The sequence below is a fragment of the Diceros bicornis genome, chromosome 22, assembly GCF_020826845.1.
Source record: "Diceros bicornis minor isolate mBicDic1 chromosome 22, mDicBic1.mat.cur, whole genome shotgun sequence".
Lineage (NCBI taxonomy): Eukaryota > Metazoa > Chordata > Mammalia > Perissodactyla > Rhinocerotidae > Diceros > Diceros bicornis.
In genome coordinates, this window is record NC_080761.1 from 38,530,727 (window position 1) to 38,556,438 (window position 25,712).

Sequence of the window (25,712 nt, forward strand, 5' to 3'; positions counted from 1 at the left end):
AATACTAATAAAAAAGAAGAGAGTATTTCTGTTGCCATTTTGGTGTATACCTTTCAAAATTTTAAATGTATACATTTATATATTTACATGCACATTAGTAATGTATATATCATATATGTATTTAAGAATACAATATTATGTTTTACAATATTATAATACCCTTTTTCAAATTTATAAATATGTTATTGCCATTTTAAAATGTCAATAAGTATAATTTATTTTTAAGAAGGGAAAGAAAAAGAACAAAGAATTGCTTAGATATATTTTCTCCTCATTAGATCTTTTAGAGTGGAAAATATTAAATTAAAATATGCATAATACTAAATATAAGTTAGGGAAGGCTTTGTAAGAACATGTTATTTATGAATTATAGCTGTACAGATAAATTTATTTTAATTTGTAGTGTGCAAACTCAATATTTTTCTGTAAGATAGCAATATACTTTTATCATATCTTTATATTGACTAAAAATCAAATAAGTTGCTGTAGTTTTTAATATTTAATTAAAATTCATTTCTTCTACCGATGGTCCAGTGTTAAACCAGGTTGGAAACTGATTTTCTAAAGTATCCACTGATGATTTCATAGCTATATAAATGCTAGAGTAAATTGCCGTATGTGGGAATAGAACTGTATCAGTCAGGAAAACCTGTGTAATGTTGTATTAACAAATGACTCCAAAATTTCAGTGGCCTTACAACTAGTGCCTTCTCATGTGTTATACATGCCCGTCATGGATCAGCAGTGCTTTTGCTTCATGGGTTCCTCGCTCTGTGAGCAGCTCCTACCTTGGATGCTCTTGGTCTTGTGGTAGATGTCTCTATGTAGGACATTGCTGGTCTCATGTCTGCCAGGCAGTGACTTTTTTTACTTCTGCACACATTTCTTTGGCTAAAGAAAGTAGCTTGGGTGCTCTCGATTCTGACAGGACAGGGAATATATAATCCTCTTCCCTGAAGAGGCACCACCAATGGTGTGGTCAAGCTGGATGTCAGTGGGACAGGAGCATATACTTTCCTCTAATCCACTGTAATAACTTTTTTTTTTTTTACTTTGTAAAATACAAAAAAGAAAAATAATCTGTTTTCTAGTTAACCATGTTGACCAAATTTGGTATAACTTTATGTTTTAACATCTGTAGCTCTTTTCCCCTGTTTGTTAGGTGGATTGAAAACAGTGAGCTGTATGTCTAGTTGGCACTTTTCTCTCTTGCTCTAGAGTTTTTATTAGTATAAAAAGAAAAAGATTATTCAGTGTGTTTTGCTTTTTTTCTTTGAATAAACTTGAATGTTCTAGACTATGTAGACTCGGTTAACCACATTCCATAAAGCATTTTCTAGGGCTCCAGAAGCCATATGCTTGACATTTCAAGGAGTCACCACTAGATGGTGATCTCGCTCATTTAGAAGGACAGAACCGCTGTGTTTTTCTTCAGGTGAATGGGTTGGTTACAGAGGGGTCAGAAATGTAAACCATGCTAATTTTATGGGAAGCTCTTTTTAATCAAAATGGCACTGTTTATTGAGTATGTATATATACATGTGTGTACACACTCACACACGCGCATGCACTCACACGTGCACATCCTCACAAAGGAAAATTTCCTTTAAAGCAAAGCTATAAAATAATGTGTTTTGCTGTATTAAGTTACTTCCTCGGAATATGTATATTTTCAACTGTTACTACCTGAACAAAGACATAAGTTTTCCTAAGCATAGTTTCTCAAGAAATTGCACTGAGGCTTGGGTCGGTCTCTCTGCTTTTTCCTAGTACTTTATTTGAATTTGCTAACTGTTGCTGAAGCTGTGGTTGTTTTAGATGTGAGCCTTCGTCTTTGTTTTAATAACCTATTTAGTATTCAGCTTCAGTCTCTTTTTCTATGATTAATAGGAGTGAAGAGGGATTAAAAATTATATATTTCAGTCATATATGTTTAAAAAAATAACTTTCACGGTTCGTTTATCACATAATAGGAAACCTGGTACCAACCAATTTAGTTATTTAGAAACCTCACTTGATGGTTATTGCCAGTGGTAACTTTATTCTAACCTTTGTTATTCAAAATAACCCAGCATAATAACCAATTCGTTATTGGTAAAATCTAACAAAAATTTTTTAAACTATATAGGAGGAGCTCAGTCCTCATTACCGTAACCTGCCGTGTATGGGGAAGCTTGTTTTCCAACTGAGCCTGCGCAAGCAAATACCTGCCTCTCCCATTTGAATATTCATTCCCCATCCGAAATAAAGGTCCCTGCTTCTCTTTGTTCCAAGACGCCATGACTTTGGAAATGATTCTGGGTGGTCTCCTATTTGCTGCAAATACACTTTACTTTGTGAGACAACTTCCACTGGTGTAGAGTCTTATTTAACTCACCAGGAGGTCAGCCCATTTGGTTCGGTAACAGAAATAGAAAATATATGGCTTCGATGCTGCATTTATATAAAGTAAATATTAAATATATACTCTCTGAGTAATGTAAAAGTGAATTTGATATAATATTCTTTAGCATTTAGGGAAAAGTATCTATTACAAGCCAATTATTTTTAAAATCCTTTTTTATCTAGTATATCACTGAATCTTTATACTCAAAAGTGAAATCTTATTAAACCTTCGTTAGAGTGCAACTGAAGATGTGAATGAGCTGTTGCAGTCTGGCCAGAATGATCTCTTGTATTTATTCTAATTTGGCAGCGATGGTTTGTATATATGATCCCTGAGACAGAGATTAGAGAATGCTGCTCCATGGCTGCGAATCTTCCAGCAGCTTCCCATGGCTTTCTATGACAATAGCTGGCGAGTGTTAGCCCTGGAACCCTTCTTTGCATAAAATCTTACACAAAAGCTCATAGAAAACATTAAAGCAAATTCTGGTCGAAAGACGAAAGGAGGTTGGGAGTACACTAATTCAGATGTTTCCCCTGAGATATCTGGATGCATCTCTGGATCACTGTATAAATAGCGTTTGCGAGAAAAAGTCTAGTTTTCTGACCATATCTGGCCTATATGTAACTTTCTAGTCTGTTCTCCTGCCATCCTCAATAGCACCTTATGCTTCAGCCGTACCTGACCTCTGTATTTCTGAGAACATGCCGTTTTATTCTGCTCTTCACAACTCTGAACACCTAGATTTAATACCAGCTGCTTTTCAAACCTCGTCTCATCTTTTAGATAGGAAATCATTTCCAAGAGGAGTATAATCTTTGTATTTACATATTTATTTATTTACATGTCAGACTGCCTGGTTTTGAACTCTGGCTCTCTGTAGTCTTTGGCAACTTACTTGAACTCTGTGCCTCAGTTTCCTCATTTGTAAAATGGAAATCATAGTAGTACTTACCTCATAGAGTTATTATGAGGACTAATTGTGTTCATGTCTGACGTAAGATAAGTACTCAGAAAATGTTAGCTATTATTATTATTATTTATGGCTTTGGCATGGAGAGGCATACAATAAATGTATGTTGAATGAACAAATAAATACCCTAGAGTCACATCCCGTGTTGAGGTTAGGTTTTAGGATCAGTGAGTGTATAATGCAAAAATCTTGTGTAGTCAAAAGTTATCTTTAAGAATCCCTTCGAGAAATCTAACAGGGAATATTTGAAGTTGTTAGTGGAAAAACAATTAAGCCATTTCATTTTTTTTTTTTCCCATTTCATTCTACCCAATTCAGTAAACTGTTTCTGTTTGTTTTTATTCCTTTACAAAGTCTCTTCTGGAGGGGCAAGTTAGAGATGACATATTCTGAACAAATCCAAAACAGCCAGGTTTTCCATGCTGGAATATGTTGCCATTCCTTCGGTTGGGCACCAAATGAAGGCGGTGGTTTACGTTCAGGGGCCGAGTTGAATGAAAGTACATTTTTTATACAGGGGAATCCCTCTCACTTTTACCTCCTTGTTCGAGTGTTCGCCGTATCAGAGGTGCACGGGAAGTGAGGATAACCAGGTGAGCAGCAGATGCGGCTGTTGTTGCTGTTTGCTGCGTTCATGTTTCCTGTTACGGGCTCGCTGCAGGGAGATGTTTATGACATGGAGTGGCACCGGAGCTACTGTATTTAAATTGTCGATCTCTCTTTCAGTTCCCTTGCTTTCCCCCATCTCCTCCCTTTCATCCCTTCAGAGTAAGTGTAATAAAATTCTTTTAAATCAAATGCAACTCTACTTTTATATCTTTGATTAACAAGTTTCAATACTAATTACTAATTCTTCTGTTACTGTAACATTATAATATAGTCTATGGTGTCAGTTCTTTAAGGATGGCGTTTTTGGATTAAATTAGGCACGTAGATGACTTTTTACCTAGTAGCTGAAATCTCCTTCACAGAGGGGTTTAGCTACAAGTGCTGATATTATAGAGCTTGATATACTGTTGTGATAGCGTGGAGATCCTGGAATAAATATTTAAAAAGTTGAGGTTATACTAGGCAGCCATATTTCAAGATCTGCAGGGAAATTTCGATGCTGTTGTTGCTAACTTATAAAAGAAAGAGACGCAGATAACTCCAATGTTCTTTGAAAGGTTAAAAAAAAAGCAACGGCCCAATGTGGTCTTTGAACCATATAAAATTCTGCACTGTAGAGGGGTGCTGTATAATTCATCCTTATTTTGTAAATATTTTTTTTAAATTTCATTAACACAATGTAATAAATAATGACAGTGATCCTACTTTCACACAAGGAATCTTCAATTGTGTCTGCTTTGATTTTTGATGTTGAAAGTGTGTCATTATATTACACTCACGTCCTTATTGGAGTTCATTTCAATATAAATAGAAAGCAGCCATTTAAATAGATTGAAATACTTTACTGAGAAGTTGATAAATAGGTGAAATATTGGTTTTACATTTCCATGGGATTTCCCAGTTAGTGGGTTTTATGGAAAATCTGGAGAAATGGTTACTAATATCATTGTGGTGATAAAGAATAAGGGTTTAGATTCAGAAGACTTGGGTTCACATTTTGGCATAAGCCCAGTTAATGGTTACATGACCTTGGGAAGGTTACTTAATTTCTGTTCCTTAGTTTCTCTGAGTATAAAACAGGAGTGGTAATGTGACCTACCTCATTGGGTGGACTATGAAGAATCAAAGGAGTTACGTGACTGCTACGGAACGCTCGCCTGATGATGCTGATCTGGTTCACTTGTCACTCAAGCTGTATTTTTCTCCCAAGATTTGGGAGAAAGAAGTTATAATAGCAAACATTTATTGAATACTTACAACATGACAGGCGTTGTTCAAGAACAGGCCTAGTGCCTTCATACAAAGGTGGAAGGCTCCAGGTAGTGAAAGTTCGTAAATGTTTGCTGTTCAGAATTTTTCTCCTTGTGAATATACCTCTAAAATTGAGGTAGAAATCAGTGGTAAAATACTTAATACACAAAAATTTTTCCAATGAATAAACTTTTAAGAAAAAACTCAGACTTTGTTTGAGTTGAAAAGAACCTAAATTTATTTTTCTAATTTAAATTTGGCCTTCAGATTCTCTTAAATAATTGCTTTTTACTCATCTGATGTTTGATTTACTTATATTAATATTATTTGATATATAGCATATTCAAGATAAATGATATTTTAAATTCTGTAGTACAATGAAAATATTAATGTGAGCATATTTTAATTATTATTTAGGATTACCTGCCCTATTATTCAATTACATCACAAAAAGAATTTTTGAAATTTAAAAATTCTTCCAACAATAATTTTTTTTTATTTAAATGTCAGGGACCCAGCTATGTGAAGCCCTTTATAAATTATTCATATTTTTTCAAATTCTTCTTAGTTGTTTTAGGTAATTCTCAAGTGATTTTAAAACAGCATTTAATTCTAAATGATATTTTTCTACAACCTAATTCATAACTTGACTCATTTGAAATATTTCTAGGCAATTCAGCAACTTTTTGGACCTCCTCATAGGTAGGATTGTCAACTGTATGAAGTTTTTAGAACCTGCTGAGTAGTCCATGGCTGATAAGGTCCAACAGAAGAACCTATGTGTATTCTATCCCCTTGTATTTCTTAGGGATTCACTGAAAGAACTTAGAGGTCATAGAGGTGCTGATTTTATTACAACAGCATCATGATGGTTGTCACCTGCAGCTAGTTTCTGTCTCATAAGGTCTGTAGTGCAGCTAAATACAGTTTGTTTTACACTTGGAGAAAACATTACTGCCACATTACTGCCTACATGCCATGTGTCACAAGAAATCTAGCTACCACTTGTCTATTCTCTACTTTTCTATTTTCCAGTTGAGAGAGCACTCGTGATTCTCTTTATTATCTTCCTTTTTTTGTCATTTAAAATGTTTTAACTATTTCTCTCCCACATTACCTTATTATTATCTAACGCCTTTAGTCTACCAGAATTTTGTAGTATATATGTGAGGCTTAGAACAAGCAACATTCAGTATATTTTGAATACTTTTATGAGGTTCCTTTTCTTTCTGTTGTATTTTACTATTGATCACTTTCAGTTAGTTGACTGGGAAGGATTAACTTTTTCATTTTATACTGATGAAATTTAGGAGGACATTTTCAAAGGAATAAGTGAGAATATGGTACCAATAATCAAAGCATTTTGCAACAAAGTCTCAGAGCATACTTTGAAATTTTAAAGGTGAATTTTCATTGCTCAATTGCTGCATTTTTTGATAATCATCTACCATATGGCCTATTTATAAAAATCACTTATTTTACACTTTTGTTAATTTTCTTTTATGTTTTTCAAGTATGATAAAAATAGTTATTTTTAAAAATATATATATATTTGTATATACTATGTGTATGTATAAATAATGATGTGGAAATAATATAGAAACTCATAAGTTGCCACATATAGGTGGGGATGTAAAGAAGACTATGTGATGACACTACATGTAGAAGTCTAAGTATTGCATTAATTATGCATATTAAATTTATGTAGCTTTTTATGGTTTATAGGATACTTTCACATCTGCTGTCTTACTAGACATGTGAATTCTAGCTAGAACTGTCATTTATTCAACCCAAAAGTGGGTGAGTTATTTGATCTTCAGCTTTAGTCTATAAATGTCTCCTACCTTCTGCATAGGATGACTGTTAGAAAATAATAAAAGATCATGTCTCTAAGGAAGATAACTTAAAATTGCAGAACTTTTAATTCAAATTATCCATGTAAAGTGTAGAAAACTAAGACTGAAATTTATTCATATATTAATTTTACCACGCACCAGCATCTTTTGCTACTGTATATTTATTGTGAATTCTCTAATTGCTTATCTCACAGATTTTCAAGCTTTATTGTAAAATATAGTCTTCTCTAGTTTCACCCCTGACTTGTATACCCGTTGTAGACTTGCTGGTTGTATCACTTTAACTTGATACTTTCTGGGGCAACCTGCATAGTTGGATCCACTCGGCAGCTACTCAGTTCTTGGTTGATATAATTTTCTAGTGGTCACATTATAACAGTAGGGCTGAAGACAACGCTGTTTCCTTTTCCAACATTAGTTTTAGTGCCCTGAGATGTTTTACCCAATTTATCACAATCTAGGACTTTTTATTCAAAAGTTACAGCCCGACAGCAGTATATTAAAAAACAAATGTTATAGATGTTTTTTTCCCTGACCTGGGAAATGTAGCTTAATTCTTTATAACACTTGTATTGTTGTCTTGCCTTTCATTTTGTATGACAAACTTTTATACCAAATTGAATAAACCATTAGCTTTTAGTCTGTAGGAATGTGGATCCATAGATATTTCCCATTAGACAAAAGAAAATCTATAAAAGCGATATCCCCTGGGGCTCGGTCTTCCTAGCTGGCCTAATGGTGTGAAGCATAGCTATACTGAACCCTCAGGAGAAGGAACTGTGTGTGATGATTCCCTTAACATTCAGAAATATTAATTGGAGAGTTGTGCCCATTCTTTCAGATAACTTTAACTTTGGTACTATACCATGTTTATTAATCAAATATTGTGATTCAGGAAATTCATGTTATAAATTTTGTATTTTTGAACCTATTACTGAACAAAATTATAAACTTTGTATATCTTGTGTAGTTTAAAATTAGAGTTTGGTGAAATGAAACATACTATATTTAGGTAACCATGTTGTTTTCATAAGTTTTGTGTTTTTTTTAAAGAACTTCTTTTCAAAAAAGACCTGCACTGGTGATGGTTGCGCAACTCTGTGAATAGACTAAAACCCACTGAATTGTACACTTTAAAAGAGTGAATTACGTGCTATATGAATTATATCTCAATAAAGCTATTTAAAAAAATTTCCACTGTGCAAAGTGTTTTCATAGGTGCAAACTAATAGAATTTCAATTTATATTTCCAATTCATTTTTTAAAATATATTAGCCTTAATAAACATTTAAAACTTTAGAAATATGAAATTACGTATGACTTAAAAAAAGTAATTTGTGTGCTTATTCAATAGTAATACATGTTTATTATACAAACTTCAGAAACAATAGATAAGAAAAAAACATTTAAAAAATATGTTGTTTTTAAAATATTCATATCTCTCGTATATTCTATCCCTAAGCTTTCCCTACACTTAACTACTTCCTTGGTATTCATATTTTTCCTGCCAGCTTTCATTAGTAATAAATAGCTTTTTGTGACCATCTTAGGAAAACAACCAGATGTAAAAATATCTTCTTAGAAGAGTAGTTTAGTGAAAGCATTGGCTTTTTTTCCTGGACTATGAGAGGTGTACATGAAGATGAGCAATAATATCACTATCTAAAAAGAAATACAATAAATATATTGCAGAATAGCTTTTGAAATACAGTCAGTTTGGGATTTTATTGCAAAAATTTGTTCTAAAACATTTTGGATTTAAAGTGAAAACTCAGAATCTTTGATAAATAATATTGTGGCACTGGTTCTTGTGTAGGTGAAATATTTTTCTGTCTTTTTAAAGACTCTCGTTATCATATTTAGCATTAACTTTCTAACAGCTAATATTGTTCACAACACAGTTTAAAGATAAATGCAGTATCAGGCTTTGAATTTTTTTTTTGTAAATATTAAGACCTGAGTACAAAATGAGGGCTGTATTGTGGATTAAGTGAAATATCTCAAGGCTGTGCTGTTCTGATAACTGAACCTGAAGTGACCTTTCTCAGACACAATTACAGAGCTGTATGTTTTTCCTTTAATTTCATCAGGGGTTTAATTAGTATACAAATAAAACTTCCCTTATCTTCCTTTCTACCTAATTGGCTTGTCTTCGCTTATATATGAAGTATGTGAAAGTGGGCTGTAATTAGGGTGACCGTGTTAACCTTTTTTCCTCAAACGTACTGTTGCCTAAAGGCCTCAAGGCCTAAAAACAGTGCTTTGGATTATTGCTTTGCAATCACTATGGCTGTCCCATAGGTTTTCTCATGAGCAGAAGGGCTTTGGGTGCTGCAGGTTCCCACTGCTTAACAGGATCTTCATTCTTCTCCCCACTAAATGTTTATTGATTATCTCGCTGTTCCAGGCTCAGCTTCCAACAACTTAATATCAGGTGACAGTCAGGAGAGTTCTCCAAGTAATTAGAGTTGAGCATTGGGGGAACAATTAGGAGCAGAGTTATTAAACTTGATTTATCCTATTCTCTCCTGAACAGTTTCTTGGATATCAGAACATCACACTTTCACAGTCTACCCTGGTTGAGAAATTAGTGGCTAACCTGCTGCTTATCATCGTTGCCTTGGTGCCTAGAGGCACACCCTCTTGGTTTCAGTCATTCAGCTGGAAATATTAGAGTCCATAAAGTTTATCATGGGTTTTAATTAGATAAATCTGCACAGAAGAAAAGAAAAGCTGAACTTAAAATTTTATATATATACTATATAATATACATTATATATGGTGTAGGTACATATGTATATACATGATGTATATACACACGTGTAAATATATTTTTCTTTCTTTAAAGCTCAGTGTTAGGATTTTTAAAAGATTCTACCTTTGTCATCAAAAACGAAAAGGTGAATATTAGGGAAAAGACATATTATTGAATCACTTTCTATGTCTTGGTGTTTTGCACACATCTCCATGAACCTTAGGATCCATCGATGCACATAGATTCCATCGTGATGTCCCTCAGCTTTTTAAAACGAAAATTCTGTGTCTATAAGCTCTATGACTATGATTATCCTTTTTTCAAAAGCTATATTATCTTTTCATTTTCACAACTAAGGAAGTGTGATCTATATCACTTTGGACCACTTTTTGTTTATTTCTTGTAATTTCAATCTTAGAATAGTCTATTCTGCTACCCTCTGAAATAGTGCAAGCTTTAGAAGAGTTTGGTGGCTCCCTGCCATTGTCCCTGAGAGATGAAAACAAAAGCCAGAGGAAACAAGAAGATTTAGATCACAGTAAAAGTTCTAATTGTATGAGTTTTATCTTCTTTGAAAGGATATCATAGGATTGTTGAGAAGTCAAGTGTGGTTTTATAATGATTCCAGGTCATGGGTTCTCTCAGACTGGACCAGTGAGCTTTAGTCTGGACAAGGCTGGAGACAATATCTTGAATACTCCTCACAAATATAAACCTCTAGTCGTAAGAGTTACTGAGCAAGAGAATTTGAATGGATTGGCACAAATCTATCATTTCTGTTGGAAAAAGAATTCAAGCTTTATGTGTAACTGGTGGTGGATCATTAGTTTTATCTTCATATCTGAAAAATAGCATTTTTTATTCCCTGAAAGATGTCAGAAATATTGGCTTTAAAAGGACTCAAATGGGTTTTATTTTTTTAAATAAAGAAATCTCATGATACTTCAATGCCTTTAAATATCTTAACATTGGCACAGAATAAGTAGGTTTAGCATGGCTTTTAAAATCCATTGTTTGTTGTCTTTTTTTGTGTGTGAGGAGGATTAGTCCTGAGCTAACGTCTGTCACCACACCTCCTCTTTTTGCTGAGGAAGACTGGCTCTGGGCTAACATCCGTGCCCATCTTCCTCTACTTTATATGGGACGCCATCACAGCATGGCTTGACAAGTGGTGCATCAGTGCACACCGAGGATCCGAACCTGCGAACCCTGGGCTGTCGCAGCAGAGCATGCGCGCTTAACCGCTGCCCCACCGGGCTGGCCCCATCTGTTGTCTTTTTAAAGTTGGTTTGAATCAGTGACTTTCCATTGTGGAATGTTCTTGATGATCTGTTAATACTTAAGATTTAAAATAAAATATAATATCTAATAAGTAATCACAATTTGCTTATTTTTAATTTTTTGACTTGTATCTGTCTGACAGCAACTTGACTGTTTGAAAAGTGAAATACTGAATTTAAAAACTTTTAACATTTTTATATACCTGATTTGACTGATGATTGCTTTCAATTCACTAGCATTAGAGTGAATTAATTGTTTTAGCTCTATGCAGGCAGCTTGAGTTTTTTATACTACCTATTGTGAATGCGTTGAGAAAATACTATTAGAAGAGTTTGAACGTGACATTATTGCATTTTACTTATTTTTTACTGGATATTTGAAGCATAGTTGTGGATGTTAATGTGTGGCTAAACTCTGAGCAAGAAGAAAAAATATTATGTGTATACAATCAATTATTTAGCTCACTGTCCCACAAATTTAATTGAAAAACTGTTTGATAAGCTCATATTCTAGAAACTTCATAGGCAAAGGAATGAGCAGATTTTTAGTGCTAAGGGATCCTCTGATCCCTATACTATTTTACATCCTAGAATTTTAAATAAGGTCTAGAAAATATTCCTTTAAATTGTGAGTTTCTGACTCTAAGACCTTTAGCTCTAAAGTTCCAAGATAAAGTTATACACTTGCATCTTGAGATTTTTGTGCTAAGTGAGTATTTCATATTAAAGCAAATAGCAAATCTCAATCAACGGATTTTATACTTCTATGACTAGGAAAATATATATGGAACATAAATAATTCCAAATGCAAGTATTATTCATAACTTTCTCTATTGAAACATGTTAATCACATTTGTGTTGCTATCCTTGACATGAGAGTTATTTATGGGAAGTAAGTGAATTTTAGTTTAGAGTCCGGTTTGTTTGTTCACCAGGACATCTATAGCCACCTAACTATTATAGACATATTTATAAAGAAAGTAGAGGTACTTTTAAATCTTGGGTTCCTCATTCTCTTGTAGGTGTCCTAATCCACCTTCCTCTCAATCACATACACATTTTGGGCATAATGATAGTTCTTGTTTTAAATAGACTCTAAATTTCATGTGCTTTCCCCCCTGAAATCTTTATTTTTTTCATCATTAAAAGAAAATGCAACTTGAGGTTTTTATAATCAGATATTTTCGGTAAGAATAAAATGTATTTGCATTGCAGTATTTAAAAAATAAAATAGAGTTGTATTTTGTAGCTAAACATTTTTCAAAATCTTATCAGTTCTATCATTTCTAATTAGTAAGTTTGTAAAATTTTTGCAGAAAATTTGTTAAACCTTGGTGTGTAATGACCCAAGTCTACTTCTCAGTCAGTCTGTATCCTTCTTTGTTTAATAGCCTATGGCATAAATTGAAGTTAATTATCAGGGCTGACAAGTAACTCTGTTTTCTGTCTGCTTGCAGAGTCTCTCCGAGGCAAAGATGGAGCTGAGAAGAAAAGATCAATCTCTGCGTCAGCTCAATAGACATCTTACCCAGCTGGAGCAGGACAAGCGTCTACTGGAGGAGAACATCCACGATGCAGAGAGTGCCCTCCGCGTGGCAGCCAAGTGAGCATTTGGACTTTGGGGAGATCACTTAAAACAGACAAAAGATCAATTCTTACTTTCATGCTCCGGGTTTTAGCCCTGGATAATACAGTGTTAGAAAACAAAAGTACAGCTGTCTCTCTTTGAAATTCTCTGTTATATCCTCAGAAAAGAAAACTCTTAACTCAACATACTAAATGTATATTTTATTGAGAAATCTCAGAAAAGCATAAGTTTCTATATAACCTTTAATTAAGTGTGCTTTGGGCTCTGTTGTAGTGTTACGTGTTTGAAACTACGTTTTCATTAACATGAAATGTAAGACTCTTGATTTAAAAGTTTTGCTTAGTTTCTTCTATCACATATTCTTCATCCCCTTCTGTCCTACTGCCCTCCAAATTTTGTTCTGCAAATATTATAATATACTAATATTGCAAGTAATATTTCCATAAGAAAGTGTTAGTATACAATCAACATGTGTATAATTTCATCTTTTTAAGTACAATAAAAACATCTTGATCATGGAAAATTCATTTAATTTTATAGCTGTATATTCTAATACATTAAATAAAAAAAATAGACAGTTTTCAGAGTGGGCAACGATGTACATGTGATGAGAGTGTTTTTCCTTTTACCAGGTAATCAAGGTGACATACACTGTGAAGTTCAAATTGGGTATTTTTATTTGTTCCCCACATCAAATTTTATGGAATACTTATAATAGTCCTTTGTACAACATAGTGGCTTAAAGAAAATCTATTTATAGATTAAAGAAACATCTAATTTTAATAAACTCAGTGATTTCTATATTTGGAATTCTGGATTCCTGTACTTGCAAAAGTATACATCTATTAATAAAAAATTTTTTGAGACAAACTCTCTTTTTAAGCATAAAATATCATAAAATATGAATTTAGTCTGTAAACTAAATCACAGAAAAGAGAATCTGCAATCTTAGGATATCCACAGTTTTGCCAGGGGGCTTGAAAAATTGCTGATACATAATGAAAAAAATGAGTTTATACAAGGCCAAAATATTGGCATGTTTGAATAGCCACCTATAGTGTTTTTGAAAATTGTAAGACTCTATGACATTGCACCACCATATTAGATATGTGTAGTTGTCATTTTTTAAAAATATAAGTATGACTAAATCATCTTTTTGTTGTCACTGTTTGGTGTTAGTTTCCTCATGTCAAAGGAGAAACTTAGCCTAGGTAATTTCTAGTGCATCTTATAGCTCTGAAAATTCTGGGATTAATGAAAACAACATTATAAAACCTCCAGATTCATACAGAGTCTTCGAAACATTGCTACTACTTCAGGAATTGGGCGTGTCTGTGATCTGTGACCATGGGCACGTGTTCTTATAACACCAAAGAAAGCTAATTTGAAATTTGGAGAGCTAATACATTATTTACAGTTTTCAATTTATAATTTACCATTAACTTTTTGTCTTCAGCATTTTCATTCACCCTTTTTATTTCATTATTAAGGTTAAATTCAATATACAAAGCTGACAGAAGAAACTAGTAACTTTGTGTAGTTCTAGTCAAGGTCACAGAGGGTTTTTGTGCAATTATTATAGCACAAAAAGTCTATGTAGAAAGGAAAATATTATTTTGCATACTATGGCCATTTATAATATATTACCACCACTAAGCTTTTAAAAGTTTTTTTCATTATAAACCAAAAGAATAAAAATTTTGCCTTTTCAGCACATTTTTTTTTTGGTGAGGAAGATCAGCCCTGAGCTAACATCCATGCTAATCCTCCTCTTTTTGCTGAGGAAGACCAGCTCTGAGCTAACATCTATTGCCAATCCTCCTCCTTTTTTTCCCCAAAGCCCCAGTAGATAGTTGTATGTCATAGTTGCACATCCTTCTAGTTGCTATATGTGGGACGCGGCCTCAGCATGGCCGGAGAACCAGAGAAGCGGTGTGTCGGTGAGTGCCCGGGATCCGAACCTGGGCCGCCGGTAGCCAAGTGCGCGCACTTAACTGCTAAGCCACGGGGCCGACCCCTTTTCAGCACATTTTAAATCAATAATGTAATCATGATTTTTTTTCTTTCTTTTTCACTCTTTTTTAACTTTGAAGATATTCTTAAGATTTCTCCCCCCTCTAATTTATAGCAGGCAATATAACTGAAGATATGAGTTAAAGATGAAAATATACCAGTGAATATGTTTAGGTTTTACACTTTTAGGAGTTCAATGATAACCAACCCTTATTTTTCAACAATAATGACTTACACTAAAATGTGTAACAGTTGTAGTAAGGCTTGGGTTTTACTAACACCTAATTTTTTCTGTATTTTTTTATAGAGACAAAGAATGTGTTGCTAATCATATGAGAACAGTTGAAAATATGCTTCATAAGGTACTGTAATTTTTCTTAAATATTGTTCAATTTGTGTTATGACGCAGTTCTCCCAGTCATTATTTTTATTAACTGCAAAGTACTTTAATTCATTTTGTACTTCCTTAAAAATAAATTAACAGAAGATTCTTTCAAATGGCTGAAAATTTGTGTTATACAATGCTGTATTGCATAACTATTTTTCAGAATTTACTTTATGTACTTGGTAAAACTATGAAAATAGTGGTTTCCCCAAACTGGTATAATTGCACTTGAATTATTTGTGGTCTTTGCTGCGTGAACCAGAGGTCATTAAGATTCTTACGTGTCTCATAATGATAAAATGTTTGACCACACTGTCGAACCTCTTACCGCTCTTAGACCTGCTATCCTGTATGTGTATATAGAGAGACATAATCTATTTGACAGTACTCATATAACTTAACTAGGCACTAATGTTTTTCAAGTTGTAATTTACTTTCTTATAAGAATGTATTTTTATAGTGGAAATTTAATATATTTAATATTATTATATTATTCTGAAATTTAATTACTTCTATATGATAAATTTACTTTTAATTTGTAGTGATGAGCAACATAACAAGGATATTATGCTATTACTAAAAACTTAATATATTAACTAACTGTATATTTTGTTAGTGTTTCAGATTCAAAGGTGTATTCACTATTTCATTATTTAAAAATAGAGAAATTTATTTATGTATTTCTGTTATTGTCTAATAGAAAATATGTTGAAAATATAAATACCTAGTGCTTTTAAGATATATGGAATTTATGAATGAATCATATTTAGAATAATTTTGTGAATCAAATTTGTTATATAATATAGTTTGTAAATCACTTAAAAATACCCTTAAAACTAACCCTTTTAAGGAGATAATAAATAAACATGAACAAACTAATATTTAATACATTTTAACATTTTAGAAACACTGGGCCTCTGTATACTTTTGATATTGAAAGTGACTAGCATTATTTCATGTGACCAAAAGCATTTTGGAAAAAGATCTAATATTCTGAGTGCTATTTTTTTAAGTAATATTTGTTTGAAACTATGACTTCTCCCTCTCCCTACTTAAAAAGTTTAACCAGTCAGTGTAGTTTAAATATAGTCACATCAAATCCATATATGCTAGAAATCTGAAATTTAGATTTATAGGAAAAGAGACATCTTTCATTAGATTTTTTTGTACTTGGTGAGACTTTGGATAGGAAAAATCCATTATATCATAAATATGGCATACCTTTTTACACAATTAATGTTGCCTTTGAAATCTAATTGTTTGTTCATCTTCCCAGCTGGAGGAAAAAAAAGGTTGGATAGCAGCTGTCTTGGACTTTGACATCAGAGAAAAACCAACGTCAATGTGAAATATAAATGTTGTACCTTATCCTTTCCTTATGAGAATGGCAAAATATATATTTTAAATATAATAACAACTGATTGCAATAGGATAATTATAATCATACAGTTCTTCAGTTGCAGTCCATCTTCTGATTTTCATATCTTAATGGAAAGAAAGCAGTCTGCAGAATTGGCCTACAGTTACTGTAGATTTACTTTAGCTTTCTGGCTTTTTTTCCCTTCAAATTTAATAGTTAATTATTTTGATTTATGTCTTTGGAAATTTCTATTTATATAATGATTTTTAAATTATAAGTTACTTTTCAAACTTGAAAACTTAGGAAAGGCTAATTGATTACTGGGCTCATTCTCTTTTCTACAAAGTTTGGGTGAGAACAAATGGGTGACAAGGAAGTGGCCCAGAGTCCCTCTGAAGCTCTCAGATTGGTGCAGCCCACCTGTCTTCATGCCAGAGTTCGCAGGTCTGTTTTTCTGGTCACCTTGGACTGTCCAGTGGCATTTCTCTGTCTTGGAGAAACTAAGAGTAGTATAGAAGGAGGGTCTAGGCTCTTTCTTGGTACTGTGAAAATGGTTGTGGTTACATCCGAACTCCTTAGCAAAGTTTTCTGTACATAGTCGAATAGTATAGCTATTTATATTTCTCAAGGACATGTGTTTTCACATCAGTTGTCCTAGAATAAAACTTATTTTTACCTTCTGGGTTGAATTTTAATACTAACTTCTGACAATAATCAAATAGAAAGAAGTGGTTTTCATGTAAACGTTATTTCTTTTCTAACATTTTAAAGAACTGAAACTGAATGTGTTTATTTTTAGGAAAAGCAATTACTTTTTGTTAATATTGTTAATTTTTAAACTTGACACATTTCATTCAACTTTTCAAATCCTAAAACTGTATAATACAAAGCGATTGACTAGATATTGTTTTAAATCTCGCTTGAGATTGATGCTAGTATTTAATAAGAAAGGCCAGTCATTTTCGTTTAAAAGCATATACTTCTTGTCAAAGAAGCAGAAGTTTTATTTTAATTGCATTTAAATATATATATTTTATTACATCCGTTTTTAACGTAGGCGAGAAGGTAACTTTTTTTTTTTTTTGCTGAGGAAGACTGGCCCTGAGCTAACATCTATTGCCAATCCTCTTCTTTTTTTTTCCCCAAAGCCCCAGTAGATAGTTGTATGTTATAGTTGCACATCCTTCTAGTTGTTGTACGTGGGATGCTGCCTCAGCATGGCCCGACAAGTGGTGCGTTGGTGCGCGCCCGGGATCCGAACCAGGGCCGCCAGTAGCGGAGCATGCACACTTAACCACTAAGCCACGGGTCCGGCCCCGAGAAGGTAACTTTTTATTAAGAAAGTTTTTTGGGCTAATTTCAGGTTATTGGGATTAAGCAAAACAAGAGCAAGAGAAAACAAAATCATCATCACAACTTTTCATGAGGTGCATTTTTTATCCACACACTTCTCTAATTGAATTCTCAGCTGCTTTTTGTATTTTGGAAAACCCATAACTATGGAACTTTTAAAAAGTACCCATTTTAAAGTGTACAATTCAGTGGCTTTCAATACATTCTCAGTGTTGTGCAACCATCACAACTATCTAATTCCAGAATATTTTCATCACCCCAAAACGAAACCGAGTAGCCGGTAAGCAGTAACACCTTATATCGGCTTGTCGTGTTCTGTGGGTTGTTCTTTTACTTTCTTGATAATGCCTTTTGATGCGCAAAAATTTTTAACTTTGATGAAGTCCAGTTTTTTACTTCTGTTGCTCGTGTGTTTGGTCTTATCTCTAAGAATCTGTTGCCAAATCCAAGGTTATGAAGATTTCCCCCCAGGTTTTCTTCAAAGAGTTTTACACTTTTAACTCTTATATTTAGGTCTTTGGTCCATATTGAGTTAATTTTTGTATATGGTGTGTTGTAAAGATCCCAACTTCTTTCTTTTATGTGGTTATCCATTTATCCCAGCACTATTTGTTAAAAAGACTATTTTCTCCCCCATTCCATGATCTTGGCACCCTTGTTGCAAATCAATTGACTATAAATGTGTGGGTTTACTTCTGGACTCTCAATTCTATTCTATTGATCTGTATGCCTATCCTTACATCTGTATCACACTGTTTTGATCACTGTATCTTTGTAGTAAATTTTGAAATAGAGAAGTTTGAGTCTTCCAACTTGTTCTTTTTTCAAGATTGTTTTGGCTTTTCAGGGTGCCTTGTGATTCCATATGAATTTTAGGATCAACTTCTCCATTTCTGAAGAAGAAAGTAATTGGAATTTTGGTAGTTATTGCCTTGGATTTATTCATCAACTAAGGAAGTATTACCATCTTAATATTAAGTCTCACAATTCATGGGATGTTTTTCCACTTACTTAGATCTTCTTTAATTTCTTTCACCAATGTTTTGTAGTTTTCAGTGTACACGTTTTGCACCTTCTTGCTTAAACTTATACCTAAGTATTTTATTCTTTGTGATTTTCTTAATTTCATTTCCTGGTTCTTAATTGCTAGCATATAAAAATGTAACTGATTTTTATGTGTTGATCTGGTATTCTGCAACTTTGCTGAATTTATTAGCCCTTATAATTTTTTTGTGGATTTTTCAGAATTTTCTATATATAAGATCGTGTAAACTGCAAGTAAACATAGTTTTACTTCTTTTTTTCTATTTTGGATGGCTTTTATTTCTTTTTCTTATCTAATTGCCTGTGTAGGACTTTCAATATAATGTTGAATTGATGTAATGACGGCAGACATCCTTGTGTTGTTCCTAATTTTAGGGGAAAGCTTTTGGTCTTACACCGTTAAGTATGATGTTAGCTGTAGGTTTTTCATAGACGTGCTTTATCAGGTTGAGGAAGTTCTCTTTTGTTCCTAGTTTTTTGAATTTTTCTTATGATGAAAGGGTTTTGGGTTTTGTCAAATGCTTTTTCTGTCTCACTTGAGATGATCATGTTTTTTTTCCTTCATTCTGCTAATGTGTACTACATAGATTGACTTATATATATGTTGATCTATCCTTACATTCTTGGTATAAATACTACTTGGTTATGTGTATAATCCTTTGAATATGCCATTGGGTTCAGTTTGCTAGTTTTTTTTTTTTTTGAGGATTTTTGCATCTATATTTATAAGAGATATTGGTCTGTAGTTTTCTTGTGATATCTTTGTCTGGCTTTGGTATCAGAGTAATACTGACCTCATAGAATGAGTTAGGAAGTGTTCCCTCCACTTCAGTGTTTTGGGAAAGTTTGAGTAGGATTAGTGTTAATTGTTTAAACATTTGGTAGAATTCACCAATGAAGCCCTCTTGTCCCGGGTTTTTCATTGTTGGAAGTTTTTTGATTATGGATTCAATTTCTTTTCTTGTAATAGACCCGTTCAGATTTTCTGGGTTTTTTTTTCAGTAAATTTTGGTAGTTTGCATTTTTCTTGGAAATTGTCTGTTTCAACTAGGTTATCTAATTTGTTGACATATAAGTGTTCTTTTTCTTAGAAATATTTTTAGTTTTGTAAGGCCAGTAGTAGTATGTCCCTACTTTTATTCCTGATTTTATAAATTTATTAATCTTTTTTCTTGGCAAGTCTAGTTCAGGTTTGTCGATTTTTATTGATCTTTTCAAGGAACCAAATCTGCTTTTCTTGATTTGCTCTAGTGGTTTTCTATTGTCTATTTCATTTATCTCTGCTCCAATCTTTATTATTTCCTCCCTTTTTGCTTTGGGTTTAGTTTGCTTCCCTTTTTCTATTTTCCTAAGATGGAAGTTTAAGTTTTTGATTTGCGATCTTTTTTCTTTTTTAGTGTAGGTATTTACAGCTATAAATTTCCATCTGAACACTGCTTTCATTGCATCTCATAACTTTTGCTATGTTGTGTTTTTTTTTTTAATTTTTATTTATTTATTTATTTATTTATCCCCCAAAGCCCCAGTAGATAGTTGTATGTCATAGTTGCACATCCTTCTAGTTGCTGTATGTGGGACACGGCCTCAGCATGGCCAGAGAAGCGGTGCCTCGGTGCACGCCTAGGATCCGAACCCGGGCCTCCAGCAGCGGAGCGCGCGCACTTAACCGCTAAGCCGCGGGGCCAGCCCACTATGTTGTGTTTTTGTTTTCATCTATCTCAAAGTATTTTCTAATTTCCTTGTGATTTCGTCTTTGACATATTCATTGTTTAAGATTGTGTTGTTTAGTTTTTGAAATATTTCAGCATTTTCCACGTATCTTTTTACTGTTGAGTTCTAATGTAACTCTGTATGGTTTGAATAGATATTTTGTTTGATTTCAATTCTTTTAAATTTATTAAAGTTTGTTGTATGGTCCAGAATACGATCTGCCTTGGTGAATGTTACTGTGCATTTGAAAAGAATGTGTATTCTGCTGTTGTTGGGTAGAGTATTCTATATATGTCTGTTATGTCTGGTTGGTTTACAGTGTTGTTCAAGTCTTCTATTTCCTTGGTTATCTTTTGTGTAGTTGTTTTATCCATTAATGAAGTGCGATTTTTGAAGTCCCCAACTATTACTGTTGAACTACTTTTCCCTTCATCATATATTTTGAGATTCTGTTGTTAGGTGCATATGTATCTGGAAATTGTTATATCTTCTTGGTGGATTGACCCTTTTATCACTACATATCTTTCCTTGTCTTTTGTAAAAATTTTTGTCTTAAAGTCTATTTTGTATGATATTAGTATAGCCACTCTAGCTGTCTTTTGGTTATTGTTTGCATGGAATTTCTTTTTTTATTCTTTCACTTTCAACCTATCTGTGTTTTTTTATCTAAGGTAAATCTCTTGCAGACAGCAGATAGTTGAATCATGTTTTTTAAATCTGTTCTACCAATCTCTGACTTTTAATTGGGGAGTTTAATCAATTTACATTTAATGTAATTAGTGATACGGAGGGACTTTTGCCATTTTCCTTTATTTCTATATGTATTATATCTATATGGTTCCACAATTCCTGTGTTAGTCCCCTCCCCTTTTTTGTGATAGATAGATGTTTTCTAGTATAATATTTGATGCCCTTCTCCTTCATTTTACTATATATTTTTAGTTATTTTCTTAGTGGTTGCCTTGGGGATTACAATTAGCATCTTAATTCACAATAGTCTAGTTTGAATTAATGCCAACTTAGTTTCAATAGTATAAAAAAATTTTACTCCTGTATAACCCTATCCCCCCCATTTATGTTGTTATTGTCACAAATTATGTCTTTATACATTGTGTGCCCATCACCATAGTTTATAATTATTGTTTTATGTAATTGTCTTTTGAATCATATAGGAAAAAGAGAGGAGTTACAAACCAAGAATACATCAGTATTGACTTTTATGTTTACCTGTGCAGTTACCTTTACAAGTCTTCTTTATTTCTTCATGTGGATTTGAGTTCCTATCTAGTGTCCTTTCATTTCAGGCTGAAGCACTTACTTTAGCGTTTCTTCTAAGGCAAGTCTAGTGGTAATGAACACCCTCAGCTTTTGTATATCTTGGAATGGCTTAATTTCTCCTTCATTTTTGAAAAATATTTTTCTTGGATATAGACTTCTTGGTTGACAGGTTTTTTTTCTTTCAGCACTTTGAATATATCAACTCCAAGATTTCTATTTGGTTCTTTTTTATACTGTCTATCTCTTTATTTATATTTTCTCTTTTGGAAGACATCATTTGCGTGGTTTCCTTTGGGTCTTTATACGTGATTTCCTTTAACTCTTTGAGAATATTTAAAGTAATTGCTGTGTGGTAAATCCAATGTCTAGGCTTCCTCAGGGACAGTTCCTATTAATTTCTGTTTTTCTTGTGTATGGGCCATAATTTGTTTCTTTGCATACTTCATAATTTTTGTTGGAAAAAGGATATTTTGAATATTATGGAGTGGCAGCTCTGGAAATCAGATTCTCCCCCATCTCTAGTGTTTGTTGTTTCTGCATACTCTAGTAGTTGTTGTTTGTTTAGTGACTTTTCTGAACTAATTTTATGAAGTCTGTATTCTTTGTCGTGTGTGGCCACTGAAATCTCTGTTTGGTTAACCTAGTGGTCAGTTGTTATTTTGACAGAGATTTTCTTAAATACCAAGACTCAGCTGTTTTTTTTCTTGATTAAGTTTTTTGCCTGGTTGCTGTAAACTTTCAGTTGTTTTCCAGAGTTCTGAGAAAGTTGATTCTGAGAAATTTTGCCAGTTTATTTGCAGTTTTTGTGGAGGGACTGGCTTTTGGAGTTCCTTGCTCTACCATTTTCTTTAACATCACTCACTAAAATTATATACTTTTATTTTTCTAATATCTTTACCAGTAGGCTTCTAATATTGCTGATAACATAGGCTGTCAGGAATTGAATTTTTTTTTTTTTGTGAGGAAGATCAGCCCTGAGCTAACATCCATGCCAATCCTCCTCTTTTTGCTGAGGAAGACTGGCCGTGGGCTAACATCCATACCCATCTTCCTACACTTCATATGTTACGCTGCCACAGCATGGCTTGACAAGCGGTGCATCGGTGCGTGCCTGGGATCCGAACCCCAGCTGCCAGCAGCGGAGCGCGCACTTAACTGCTACGCCATGGGGCTGGCCCCAGGAATTGAATGTTTAAAAAATTAAGAGCCTCTCTAAACATGCTTAAGTATTTTTATTGTGTGGAAAAAAATGAAACTATAATAATTATATTAAAATAATATTCAGGATAGGGTATAACTGGATGGATAGGATAATGTCTGGATTATTTAGGGTTAGATATGAATAGATAAGTATTTATTGGGTACTCGTCAAGTGCTTAATAGAGAGATGTCTTTGTTTACTATAGTTGGGGGTGAAAGTAAGTATATTTGGGTAAAATTTGAATATAGAGAAGAATCTGAACATTTTTTAATTGATGTTTTAATATTAATATTAATTAATTAATATTAATTAATTAAAAAATTAATAATAATATTAATTTAGTTTTTAACATTCTGAAATTTTGGGTTGTACTTTTTTGTTTGTCCATCACCATATATATGTCTCCCTTTACCCCTTGTGCCCACCCCCCACCCCCGTTGCCCCTGGTGACCACAAAACAGTTTTCTCTGTCCATGTGTTGGTTTATATTCCACATATGAGTGAGATCATACAGTGTTTGTCTTTCTCTTTCTGGCTTACTTCACTTAACATAATACCCTCCAGGCCCATCCATGTTGTTGCAAATGGGACGATTTTGTCTTTTTTATGACTGAGTAGTATTCCATTGTATTTATATACCACATTTTCTTGATCCAATCGTCAGTCGAGGGACACTTAGGTTGCTTCCACTTCTTGGCTATAGTGAATAATGCTGCAATGAAAATAGGGGTGCATAAGCTTCTTTGGATTGTTGATTTCAGGTTCGTTGGCTAGATTCCCAGTAGTGGGATAGCTGGATCATAGGGTATTTCTATTTTTAATTCTTTGAGGAATCTCCATACCATTTTCCATAGAGGCTGCACCAGTTTGCATTCCCACCAGCTGTGTATGAGGGTTCCTGTTTCTCCATATCCTCTCCAACATTCGTTGTTTTTTGTCTTGGTGATTATAGCCATTCTAATGGGTGTGAGGTGATATCTTAGTGTTGTTTTGATTTGCATTTCCCTGATGATTAGTGATGTTGAACATCTTTTCATGTGCCTATTGGCCATCTGTATATCTTCTTTGGAGAAGTGTCTGTTCATTTCCTCTGCCCATTTTTTGATCGGGTTGTTTGTTTTTTTGTTGTTCAGTTGTGTGAGTTCTTTATATATCATGGAGATCAACCCCTTGTCAGATATATGTTTTGCAGATATTTTCTCCCAGCTGGTGGGTTGTCTGTTCATCTTGATTCTGGTTTCCTTTGTCTTGTAGAAGCTCTTTAATCTGATAAAGTCCCACTTGTTTATTTTTTCTTTAGTTTCCCTAGTCTGGGTAGGCATGTCATCCGAAAAGATTTCTTTATGACCAGTGTCAAATAGTGTGTTGCCTATATTTTCTTCTATGAGTTTTATAGTTTCAGGTCTCACCTTCAGGTCTTTGATCCATTTTGAGTTAATTTTTGTGAGTGGCGATAGCAGATGGTCCACTTTCATTCTTTTGCATGTGGCTGTCCAGTTTTCCCAACACCATTTATTGAAGAGACTTTCCTTTCTCCATTGTATGTTCTTAGCTCCTTTGTCGAAAATTAGCTATCCGTATATGTGTGGTTTTATTTCTGGGCTTTCCATTCTGTTCCATTGATCTGTGTGTCTGGAATCGGAACATTTTTTATAGCAATTTTTTGCTGTTGTTGAATTAACAGAGTGACTGGATTCTTGAGGCTTGAGTCTTACAAGTTTGGAAGAATTAACTAAAGTGTTTCCTGTATATGATCATAGTGTAACAGGAACTTTAAAGTTACCTCTGAGTGTTTACTGAGAAGTGTTACATGCCTTTTTAGTAAATCGTCTAAAAGATAATATAGGAAGTCACAATTCAGAAACCTCAAAAGACTATAGAACACCTTACATCTATAAATCCTGTAAATTTATCAGGCTGAAATGACACTGGAACAGTAACTAGGAAGTCACAGGAGTTTTTACTGACACCCTTTTGGATTTCTTCTACAGTAAAGTTACTTAAAACCTCTAATCCATCGTAAAACATAATATTTGCTATAAACAGTTGAGTTCTACAAATGCTTTTTGAGTATATATTATGTGCCAGGAACTGTACTCTCCTCCTGCGAAATATTTATATTTCTTGTAGTCCCTTCTCTCAAGGTAGAGACACAGATAATTCCAGCATACCATGGTAAATATGCATCCATAAGATGCGGTTCCATATCCATTTAGATAGAGTTACTCATCTATGAGGCATACTTAGAAAACCCAGGGGTTGGCTGGAGGTTTCTTGTAAGAAAATTAATGCCTGGATGGGGCTTTGAAGTGTGAGGAAAGATGGGAAAGGCATTCTAGCAGAGAGAGCAGCATGTGCAAGTTCATAGAAGCATGAATAGCTGGATATCCTCAGTTCAGAATTAAGTGCAAGGAGAGTGCAAGAGATGAGGCTGAATGAGGCAGGTGGGAGCCAGGTCATGGAAGAACCTTTTTGCCATTCTAAGAACCTTGGGTCTTTGTCATGGAGGCAGTGGGGAGTAAACTAGGGTTTAGACTATGGAGTGATGTGGTCAGATTTCCTTATTGAATTTGGGCTCTGGGGGGCAGATTTGCAGACTGGATGCAGTGAGTAATGAAAGTGGTTTTAAGAGCTGTGAATTTGTAGGCTGGATGAAGTTTGAACCAGGAT

At 33.7% G+C, this 25,712-nt stretch overlaps 1 protein-coding gene across 3 annotated transcripts in view; it reads left to right on the forward strand.

The window, feature by feature from the left end:
* CCDC171 (coiled-coil domain containing 171) overlaps window positions 1–25,712 on the forward strand; it is a 300,588-nt gene that overhangs the window by 193,753 nt on the left and 81,123 nt on the right. For all 3 annotated transcript variants that reach the window (XM_058565834.1, XM_058565832.1, XM_058565833.1), the window contains 2 exons: window positions 12,568–12,713; window positions 15,019–15,073. In XM_058565834.1, coding sequence (XP_058421817.1) covers window positions 12,568–12,713; window positions 15,019–15,073 — 201 coding nt within the window. The remainder of the gene's footprint in view (window positions 1–12,567; window positions 12,714–15,018; window positions 15,074–25,712) is intronic.